The 12,325-nt window shown below is 36.0% G+C and overlaps 1 protein-coding gene across 8 annotated transcripts in view; it reads right to left on the bottom strand.

Moving 5' to 3' along the window:
• Nucleotides 1–7,113: 7,113 nt before the first annotated feature.
• LOC149159758 (golgin candidate 3-like) overlaps nt 7,114–12,325 on the bottom strand; it is a 376,835-nt gene continuing 371,623 nt past the window's right edge. For all 8 annotated transcript variants that reach the window (XM_089436562.1, XM_089436560.1, XM_089436563.1 and 5 more), the window contains 3 exons: nt 8,314–8,368; nt 8,030–8,215; nt 7,114–7,758 (listed from right to left, as the gene is read on the bottom strand). In XM_089436562.1, coding sequence (XP_089292688.1) covers nt 7,366–7,758; nt 8,030–8,215; nt 8,314–8,368 — 634 coding nt within the window. In that variant the 3' untranslated portion in view covers nt 7,114–7,365. The remainder of the gene's footprint in view (nt 7,759–8,029; nt 8,216–8,313; nt 8,369–12,325) is intronic.

Here is a 12,325-nt window from a genome sequence, read left to right on the forward strand (position 1 = left end):
CCTTTTAGGATCCAGTCGGGAGCCTATCTCCTTATGTATTTGCTCTCCCTCTTGGTTCTTTGAGCTCCACGACCAAGTGCCTACAAATCAGAACTCCTCGGTATCGTATCTTTCTCACAATTCAATTATGAAGGATACACGAGATCTTCACCCTACGATATACTCCATAGCACTTAGGTGCTAGGCCCTGCTCTGCGCCCTTGGTTTTTTGGGTCCCCATGACCAAGTGCCACTCAACATTGGAGCCCCTTTCATCGGAACATTTTCAAATTGCAATTGTACATGAATTATGAGATCTCCAACCTTCGATATTCCAACCTCTGAGATGAAATCATTCTGATGTCATCAATCCCACGTGGCATCTCCTAAGTCATGACTTGTGTCGCACAAATTTACTTCATTAGGCCACCCAAAATGTCAAATTTGACTGCCACATGTCCTTTGTACTGCAACGTCATGCTGATGTCATTTGCCACCGTCAGCTCCTCAGAACCAATCAACTACTGCCATGTGTCCTATTGGAGGAGAGAGAAAGGGTCCCTCAAACCTTGATTTTGCAACAAATTTCTTTGTTAATCTCTGCTCCTCGCAACCTTGGCATTTTTAAAGAATTGCATTATTAAGAAGTTATGAGGTCTTGATCTCCAAAATTACAATACTCCAGCCTGCTTCTGATTTCCGCTGCTCCAAGGTTTCGAAATGACCAACCTTCCGATATTCGGTTTTGATATTCTGCCTGCTCTGATATCCATCGTTCTAAGAATCAACTCTGATATTTGGCCTACTCCGAGTCTCTTTTAAATAAACCTTCGAGGTCTTGATATTCCTACCTCTGATATTCTGAGGTTCTGAGCCTTCTGAGGTTTCGAGATTCCAAGCCTTCTGAGGTTCTAAGAACTTCCTTCTTCGCATAGAGGTTTCGCCATCATCTCCGTTGAATTTGGCATTGCTGGCAACTTTGGCTATGTGCCAAGACTCCTCCAATCACCTTTTAACTTTGCTATCATGGACTTAAGTCACCAAACTTTAACTGGGAATAACTCCTGATCCAGGAGGCCATTTGCAGACTTCCACATACTGTTGGAAAGATCTTTTCGAGCACTATCCAGTGGAGAAGGTCTGATGTAGTCTTTGAGCCCATTTTATAGCTAAAAAATGGCTGCAAACTCTATGTCATTCTTTGCTCCTTGACTCTTCTTCTTGTGCCTGGAACTCTGGACTCCCAACCACCATAGTCATCATTTTATGGCTTTTCCAATAACCCTGCTACTATGGTAATTCTCTACCAGAGACTACAGCGACCATAGGACTCCCCTTGGGATTGAAACATCAAGCATATCAATGCTAGCACATACATCCATGTTGATCTAGTTGAAATCAATGTCAACACACTTGCTAACTGTCAAGCAATGCCAACATCCCAAATTGATCTCCCAGCATGGTTGTTGACATCAATGCCAACACCCTTATTGTCACTAACCAAACAGACAATGCGAACTATCCAACAATATTTTTCTTGGGTGAACACATTTAGAATTAATGAGCAAATTATGAAGGATTGATTTAGTGTCAATAGAAATTCTATGAGAGACAATTTAGAAAATAGTAAATGGTAAGAGTTAACATAGTGGCATATATGAGATGTCTTGCCATTGTGCAATTTTATCATTGATCTAGAAAATAAATTGTAGAAATAATAATATTAAGCTAAATATGAAAAAAAATTCATAATGCAAATGAAATGCTTAAACTGGCCTACTGATTGGTGATTAAGGATGTATTGATACTCTCGATCAAATAGCTTACTTTCCTCCATGTACAATGTAACACCACCCTCTTCATGAATATGTAGACATAACATTGAATCTTATTCTTGATTTCACTATTCAAAGAATGTTCCAATATAGCATCGTAGATTGTTTATCAATTACATATTATTTCATTTCCATAGTTAGTCATTTAATGAAATAATATCAAGATACAAAAGCCTATGTTTAACCCACTTCAACTTGCTTTGAAATTTCAGCTAGTTAACTCATATCTTGTTATTAAATTGTCTATTTTTTAAAATTTGGCCAAACCAATTTGGATTAATTGGTCCTAAAACTTTTTTTACAATAAAAAGATATAATTTCTAAATGATGTTGCAAATTATATCTAACCCAAAAGAAAGAAACATGTTTTGACATAATTTGGGTAATTAACTCAATGACATGAGATACATGGTAGAAGAGGGTAAAATGTTATGTTCATAATTTAAGATTCATATTGTGCTCAACACAATCTTGAAAATATTTCAGATTGGCACACAATGATGCCCCCCTTCACAATAGTTGTTTGTTTATCGTGCACATACAACTAAGGGAATTAACAATGACATGTTAATCCAACAAGTACACGTGTAGTTGTATGTAGCGCTAATGTTACATAAATCTTGTAACATGATTGGAATGATTTCCCCAAGAGTCTATGCATGATCATGTTTAACCATGGTTTATTGAAACCTTGGAAACATTAGTTGAGAGGTTCCATGCTTGACCACTAACCTTCTTTTTCTTTTTAACTCTATATGAATTATCCTTCTTTTAGCTACACTAGAATAAGTTCTTGATTTCACATTTGAGGAATGTTCCTATACAACATTATAGATTACCTATCAATTACATATCATTTCATTATCATAGTTTAGGATTCTTCATTTAATAAAATTTAAAATATCAAAATACTTAACCTACATTTAACTCACTTCTAGCTTGCTTTGATTACAAATTTTAGCTAGTTAACACATTTTGTCATTAAAATGTCTCATTTCTAAAATTTTCAGCCAAGCCATTTTGGATTAGTTGACCCCATAGCTATTTTTATAATAAAATACACTTTCAAAACCATGTTGTGAATTCTATCCAACAAAAAAAGGCATTTTAACATCATTTCACAATAACCTTAATGACACATGATACATGGTAGAAAAGGGTAAAATGTTTTGTTCATAAAACACAATCTTAAAAACATAATTTGATATTTTATCACACAAGGATATCCCCCTTTGCAATAGGTTATTTCCACATGTGTGATGTACATGTAACTAAGGAAATTAAGAGTGTGTCGTGTTGGCCCAACCAGTACGAGTGTTCATGTACGTAGTACAGAGATTACATATATCTTGTATCAACAATGATTCCCCCAAGAATCTATGCATGATGTCACTTAATCATTATTTATTAAAAGCCTAGAAACATTTGTTGAGAGATCCCATGCTTTATTACCAACCTCTTTTTTTCCTTTTTAAACTTCTATATGCTTATGTTCGAGTTACAGAGAGTACATGTAATTGGTTCAAGGTTGGCAATAACATAGTAGCTCAAGTCCCCTACAAAGAGACTTGCTACGAGCTAGAATTGAACAAATATTAAATAAGTATTGACAAAATCAAAACCCTTAACCTTTGTTGGGAACACTTCTAATATATTGTAATTGAAACTAAGAGATGAAGAACAAGAAACAACACCACCCCTTGAAGCACTTCTCTCCAACTCTAAGAGATGTGTTGCAAGTGCAATCTTGGGAAATGATAAATGATACCTATCCATCCTTATCATTTGCACTCATCCTTCGGAAATTAACAAAGCAGAGAGAGCACTAGAAGCAAATCATTTGATCATAAATTGCTCTTCGAATAAGAATGTTATGGCTAAAAATTCCTTTTGGATCATTGAACAAATTTTTCTTTGTACAACTCAACGAATGGTGAATACTTGATTTTAGTTATGACTCTAACATGGCAATGATTTAGTACCATCTGACAAAAGAACCTTATCTTTCTTTTGAATTTTAAGTTCTTATATATTTCTGTATCATTTTATCACACTATAGTATTGAATCTTCATCCTACACAAAATAAGAAGCTCAAATTTATTTGAGCCTTGCTTGGAAAATAATGTACAATTTATCTCATTTACAATGTGGACTTAATGTGCATGAACTTAATTAAAAACAACATTAAATTGTTTTAGATTTGTCTTGACAACTAAATGCATGCTAATAGATTACTCCATTTCTATATAATATTTAACACAATATGAGAGTTTCCAAAACTCAACCAAAAATAACAAGTAATGGGTCCCATCACTAAATATATCATTTGTTTTACTTTCCAATACAATACACAAAATCAATTGGATTCTTTGACAATTTTAACTTGTGTAAATAAGTAATTTCTTGTTTGATTCTGTTTCCAAATAATTGTTGATTAGTCACATTCGATAAACATTTTATTCCTAACAATAAGATAGAAATAAGATATATGAAGGTTTTATATCAAGACATTACATGATATTTTCACGTGAAGCCTTTCACCATAAAGAGTTGTGTTTTTAGCACTTCTATAAATTCCAATATCATTCTTCTAATAGGGATCATGACCACTATCATCAATCATGATTGAGAAATCCCATGTTTACTGTGGATCAAGAATGTTACTAAATACGGTATTAGATCTTGTGTAACTAATTGATATCTAAACTTGAATAACTCACAATGAAACAAAAAGTGGAATTAAGAACGCAAAGAAACCTAAACATATTCATGAATATAATAACAAAAAAAATCAAATATGTTTCATTAACATGAATTCCATATATACATATAATTATCTCCAAAACATCTATATACAAAATACCCAAGGAAACTAGTCCTTTCATATTTTGATGCCTCTTTTACAAATCCAAGATAAATCAAGAATCAACCTCTGGTTTAAAATAATCATTATGACAATTTACCACATTTTTTCCTTGGAAATAAATCCCCTGGAAACTTCCAAGTACTTACCCCTATTTGGAAGATTGTACCCAATGCACAGAAATGTATACTCAATGCCTCTGATCCCATGGGAATCAAACTGTATAGTTCACTAGATTATCAACAACATCTTGGCAAAGGTGGTACTAATTGATTGAACTAACCCTTGGAGCTGGGCAATTTTCCACTTATTTCAACTATTAACTAATTAATTGGGAAATTCTAATTAAGAATCTGTGTTTGTTAAACCTACAAAATCCCACACAATATAACTTGTAACTTCTCCATATTGCTTGAATAAGGCCTATCTCAATTATTAATTAATGGAGATATTCTAATCATATTCTTTAATTGTTAAAGATACAAAATCCATTACGATCTAATTTCTCAAGGCTGCTTGAACACGATTGTTAGAGATAGAGAGTGCTTTGCAAAACACCATATTGGTTAGTATATATAGTTGAGTTCGTAACACACATTGATTCAACTCACCCTGACTATATAGAAGTCTAAATACAGTAAAAACTACAGTATTATTTGACATAGGTAGTTATTTTTATTATATGTTTTATGAATACAATATTAAATCTTCTTCCTGCAGGAAAAAGTAATAACTCTATCCAAATCTTTCTTGGAAAAGGAAAGTATGGCTCCTTACTTGTAATGTGATTTTTATATGGACAAACATATTGAAAACAGCTTTAAACCATTCTTAGTTTCGTTTCTCAGAATTTTGTAATCTGATATCTTAATTTATGTACATTATTGAATATAATACAAAAAAGTCACTGCCGTCCAAATCATTTTCTTAAATTACATGTAAGGCCCCCTAACTAAACATGTCATTCTTCTTCCTTACAAATGCAATGTTCGGGTATCGCAATAGACACGGAGATGTCAATGCCTGTACATGACATCCGTTTGATCTTGCAGTTTATTATTTTATCGGATTCCATCAGTAACACTTTTCGAGTTACTTTTATGAATGGACTCATCATCAATCGCTCACATCAATTAAACACATTTCTTCCTAACAATCAGATAGTAATAGTACATTGAAGGGTTATATATCAAAGACGATTGCAGTTGGAAATAGTTTTTAAAAGAAGAGGGGAGGCGAGTCCCTCATTATAGATGCTATATATAGCCCAGATTCATAATTTCACATTATTTACAATATATACAGATGCGTAATGGTCTTAATATGCTGCCGTGCAACGCAAACACGAGTCACAAATAGTTGCAGTTGCAAATAGTTGCATGTGATGACTTGCACTATAAGTTGTCGTGTCCCATTCTAATGATCTTAACAAAAATTAATATCGCCAATGATGATTGTAAATTTTCATGTTAACTATGAATCAAGGACACAAAATCTTGTATTATATATGATGTATTAGGTTATTTTTAAGGTTGAATAACTAACTTGAAACCAAAAAGAAAACAATGGAATAAAGTATAGCAGCAAATGGAAGTAAGTTTTATTATTATAGAATTCCATGTAAATAGAGAATTGTCTACAGAACATCCATACATGATCAATATTCATTGACAATAATTGCGTCCCCCCTCTTCGATGTCTCCTCTACAACTCCATGCCAATTAAGAAGTCACGACAAGGAATCCCATCTTTGTAATTAGACTTGTAGAATACTCCGCTACATTTCCAAGAGGGTTAGCAATCAATGAACTTACAGTAGTTCAGTGATGCTGTTGTGGAGTAACAAAATGCTTCTTCTGCTCATGGTGAGCCACAGATACACATGCTTTTTTCGTATATTTGATATTGGAAAGTCATGTTATGGAAAGTCAGTCGTGAAAATTTCAGTTTAAAGAGGTTGCACATGCTTATTTGTTTCTATTATCCAAACCAGATCAGTTGGGTTTCTTTTAAATTTTGCTAGCTAGACCCCTGTTTGTTCACATCATGTCAAACAGTGCAACAGCACCTTGTGCCTCTTGTAGTAGCCCATAGTATAATAGAACCTCAAAACTTTGCCCTAACAATGGGCACAGACAAAAAGGCAATCTTTCTTCTCTGAGCATATCTATTATCTTGAAGGTTGTGCCACCAGAAAAGAAAAGCTAAATACCCTGGCCTTATGCTATAAACCTTCCATATTGCCTTGACCAAAGAACAGAGATGGAGTCATGGAGCATTGGTTGTTAAGAAAAAATATATTTTCTCACTCCTTTGAGATAGAATACAATAAAAAAATATTGATTACAATAGACAAAATAATCAGAGCCAGTGTTGTGACTAAACTCGAAAATTTTAACTCCTCCACTTAACACAGCCCAAAAGAATCACCACGATGTATCAATAATCATTTCTCCATGAGCACTGCTGCTAACTTTTGAAAGAAATTACAATGAATATTTTCCCGGAGGATGACATTTGACTGTTGGATGGTGCAAAGTAACAACTTTTAACAACATCTTACATTCCCAGCTTGATCAAATGACCAATTTGAATTTCAGAACCGACTTCAGAAATCAGACATCATACAACATGATAATAAGTACCTTGTACAAGAATTCCTTTACCATTATAATACACGGATAAGTTCAAGGCTTTGGCATTACCCTTGAATGTTGATTATTGCTTGCAGAAGTTAGAGGAACTGTTGAAAATTCTGTATCAACAGGATTAGCCCACCGACCATCTCTTGAAATATGCGTCCTCGGATTCTGCTCCATAAATGAGTATGTTACTGGAAAGTTTGAAAAACGATCAGTTGAGTGCACTGTTTCTTGTGCACCTATGGGATATTTTAAAGAAGCATCCCCTCTAATAGTACTTGTACGGGTTTCTGAAGCAGTCACCCCTCTTGAATCAGTAGATGTAAGCTCTCTATCCTGCCTAGAGATGCCTGCTTTAGCTTGTTCTTCAGCATTCTCTCTTCTTTCTCTCTCTTGTGATTCCTTGAGTAGAAAATCAATCCAAAGATCTGAAAAGGACTGAAGTTCATACCAACGATATATATGAGCCATCTAATGCAAAATGCAATATAGGAGGCAATAAAACCTTTTTAATTGCAAAGGAAAAACAGAAGAGTAATCTCTCATACTTCTACATGCAACAAACAGAAGAAAGTAAACAAAAATATGGAAGCATCTAGTGCCTTGACACTTTCAAACTATTGTCCCTTAGTTTAGTGACTGACTACTAGCATTTCTCCAGGAAATCGTTGTCATAGCAGGAGTCTGGTTCCCCAGTGTTGACAGATACCTGGTTCTCAGATGGTACAGGAGGCGAAACTTCAGATGAGCCACTTCCGAGGATGCCACCTACAAGGCGTCCTGGTAAGCCCAGAACTCCTCGAACAACACCTTTACTAGCAACATGTTGTGCAAGACCTATCCTTTGTTTATCTTCCTCAGTGAAGCCCAGCATCCGTACCATGAGATCTAAAACCTGTGGAACCTCAGCAATAACAGCCAATGTCACAACTATCTTAACAAATAATACAGTCAAGTTGTAAATATTTTAATATGTCATTTTGCATCATGTACCTCTTTGCTGTGTTGTCGCTGAAAATAAGTCACGAGTAATTTTATCACAATACGCCTGCATTTAGTTACCAGAATTCACAAATTAGTTATGTGCAATTTAAATGATGCTATATAAAAGAAGCATACACTCGTGTTTCAATCATAACATTAGAAACTGGCAAACCTAATACCTTGCTGCCCGCTTCAAATACATTTTATATGGTGTCATAGATAAGGATAGGGCCTATTTCCTCCAGCTGATAGGGTTTGTTTAAAAATGTGCATATCAATTGCAAAGAAAAGTTAAGCTTATTATATTCTACTTACATACTGGTTATTTAGTAGACCATTTAAGTTTTGCACTGAAGTTGCCAGACAACTGGTTACTCGTTTAGAACAAGTGGCATGTACAAAAAACAAATACAAATAGATTATATCCTAAAAGGCAAAAAGGAAATATGAAGGTAAGGCTTGTCATTATTGAGAGATCAATTGATGCTGAATCTGATCAGATTTTCCTACTATAAGGCCAAATTCATTTGTTAACCCCAGAGAAAAAGTTAACTAAAGTTTAAAGACAGCCAGCAAATACACTGATGACTGGAGGCAAACAATCGACAATATAATACTCTAATGACACATACTGTATAAGGGTTACATATTGTGCAAAAATACTTAAGTTTAAAATTCTAATTACGTGTTATTTAGAGGGCTTAAATAGCTTTAAATACACAAAATTGCCCATTAATTAATGTCTAAATGAGCCTAATTAGCTCTTAGCTAAGGAATATCCTCTAAGTTGAACGTCAGTATTTGTAACAAAGGTTAAATGCTCTTCAATAAGCTAATTAAGTAACATCCTTAAATTAGACTTGTCTAATTAACTGAGCCACAATGATTGTCGTTGGGAGGAAGGCAACATAAGATATGTTGTCAATCCTATAATCTATATTAAGCCTATTCCTACCACTGAAAGGGCATTCAAATAAAGTTACCATTACTTAGTTATAATACAGCAAGGATGGAAGTGTTCATGACAGGGAATTGGCCTATTTCATTTGGTTCAAAGACATATCTGAAAATCCTGGCCAATTTATAACGGAACTGGTAAGGCAAAGTAGCAGAGTCTTGCAAAAGGAGAATATAAACATTTAATAGGCAGTATAAGTAGCTTCACATCAAATAAGAACTAGAATCCAGTAACCTGAAGGAATAATGTGAAAGAATATCACAATAACAACATTACAGTAAAATATTAGCCAGACCATGAAACCCAATAAAAAAATAGAAGTGATATTTCTAAGAAGCAGCCGTAACAATCCTTGCTCATCCTTCAGTCAGACAGCTATGGAAAAGCTCCATGGAAACACTGTCACAAAGTGAGTGACAGAATCCAAATGAACTGAAATGTCAGTTGATTGCTAACAAGTTTTTGGCATTACGCAGTGCCAACGCACCCTGGGATTGAAGGATTTACATGCCACTCTGTTCTTCCTAAATAATTGGAGCAAGGTTCAAGAGATGCAAAGTAATGTACTTGAGCAGACAATTGATCATCCACCAAAGAATTGCAAAGCTTCTCAACCACCAATAAAACTATCCAAAGGTGCTGTGGTTTCAGAATGGAGAGATATTTATACAAGGCATCGATAGTGGACTATATATTGCAGGCATGTGATTGTTTGAGTGCTGACAGCATAATGCTGAGCTTGTCAGTTGCGAAATCACATGCATGTTATTTAACATGTTGCAGAGGAGCAATTTCCTTGTGATGGCAAAGTAATGATTGGCAATTGCAGACGAAACATTTTCTGTGAGTGAGGGTTATTACCATGCCCATTGCCAGCGGCTAAAATGTAAATGAAGGATAACATATTAACACAGAAAGTTAGTGTTGCATGCCAACGATGTCACAAAAATTCCATTGCATTTCAAATTCGAAAATCTATGAAATAGATCAATGATTCAAGGAAAGGTCAACTGAAATCACCTCTTGCTATTGGAAAGAGACCAGCAATGACAATATGAGTCAGGCACTGTCCTTGTTAATTGCAGAGAAATATATAAGCAATGTTGATTTCTGGTAGCATCGGATGTACTCTAAGTCTCAAATTTTGGAGGGAGGCTTAGACACATGTATTCCACAATACCTAGAAATCTTTTTGGGAAATTTCCCTGGAGATAGTTTTATTAAAATAATTAATTATTTTTAATGGGTGCCTAAGTCTAAACTTAGGAAATTAAAATAATTAAAGGGTATTAGTCTAACTGTGGGTGAAACTTCTAGAAGAAGACAGAGGAGATCGAGTCCAAATGATTTGAGTCATTGATTAGACTCTAATCTAAGCCATTGGTTCTCAACTGGAGGATTATAAGGACTTCGATGGGCATTTGGAAGACACATCGAGTGCGAGATCAGAGATCAAATTTCTGAAGTGCAAGCAATTGCCAGAGAGATTCGAAGTGATTTCTTGCAGTGAGGGGCGGGGATAGTTCTGGTTGGAGATTTCTCCTGATCTGGGAATACTTAGCAGAGGAGGCGGAGAGAGATCCAACAGAGGCAGCACAGAGCCAGAGAGGCTGATGCAGGGCCACACAAAGGCAGCACAGAAGCCCAGAGGGAATCTATAAATTTTCTAGAGAATCGATTTCCAGACCTAGAAGTCGAGGTGTGAGACCGGGAGGGCAGAAGTTGAAGTCTCAGAGGCAAATCAATCAGTGAGGAAGAGTGACGCAGGACCCCAGTAGCTGTTACGCAGGGCCTATGTAGTGATTGCGTAGAGACTGCACAGAGGCAGCCAAGGGCTAGCCATTCAGTCGCTGGATCAACCAGGATCTCCAGTGATAGTGTGAGGTAATCTCACTCATCTCTCTGTCAGTAATATTCTCTATACTAGATAGCCAGCAAGGCATCTAGAGATTGTATTTAGAAAACTACTGCATAATAATAAAACCCTCAGCTGCTGTACTGATTTTCCCACATTGGGTTTTTCCGAGGACATTTGTCCAAAAATAATGGTGTAATGTGTTGTGTATTTCTTTCTTGTTCAGTTTCTTGTTTCCACTTATAATTTTAAATGGTGAAGGCTACAGTGTATTGGTTTCGGTGTTTACTATAGGAAACAACAATAATTTGTTCAGTAATTAATAAATAGGAAAGTTGTTGTAGTAGTGATTCGAGGTTCTTGAATTTTCACATGGTATCAGAGCTGCAAGTGAAGCAAGAGAGCAGAGTTGGAAGAGCCTAGTGTTGAAGAGAGGAGGGAAGTTGAAGTGCTGCGTAGAGAGCAAATCGAATTCCCAGAGGGATTGCATAGTCCAGGCCAGAAGGCCAAAATTTTTTAGGAAGGTCTCTCTCTGAGTGAGTCGACAGAGAGGTAAGACTTCCAGATCGAAGTTTGCCAGTGTCAGAGGGAGCAGCGCAGAAGCTTCAACAAAAAGGAGGTTCCTGGTGGGATGCAGTTCTCTGCAGCAGTTCCTAGGGCAAAAAAGTCGTCAGAAGGAAGAAGAGAGACATTGTTGGGGGAATTCTTCCTCAGAGGACTTCCAGTCAAGATGTCCAAATTCTCACTTGCAGCGCAGCAGCAGATCTACTAACTCCAGCAGGGAGTGTATAGGCCATCCCAGTGTTGCGCAGAGGAGGAGGAAGCAGTTCGACACTTTTCGTTGGCAGAGATGGTAGCTAGTGGGTTGAGAGATTAAGATTGGTTGGATGGTGCATCCAACTATGTGATCCGGAAGGCAAGGATGCCATGCCTTCTGGAAGAACATTTTCTCAAAGCCTACATCGACAGTGTGGTACATTAGGGGAATTGTGAGGTCTAAAATGGGCCTCCTAAGAAAAATGTACAACCAAAATAAACTTTATAAAGACCAATAAGATTCAAGATGATATTTGGTCGACGCGTTTCAAACCAGCCAGTGTGGTTCATCTTCAAGACAAGATGAAGAGACAGATCTCAGAGGAAGGTTAAATAAGAAGATAGGTCAACCTAACTGTTGGAGGAAAACGGCTATATTTGACTGGGGAGGG

Source organism: Pinus tabuliformis, chromosome 5_2 (genome assembly GCF_031772625.1).
Source record: "Pinus tabuliformis cultivar Carrire ecotype Pingquan chromosome 5_2, CPIR1, whole genome shotgun sequence".
Classification (NCBI taxonomy): domain Eukaryota; kingdom Viridiplantae; phylum Streptophyta; class Pinopsida; order Pinales; family Pinaceae; genus Pinus; species Pinus tabuliformis.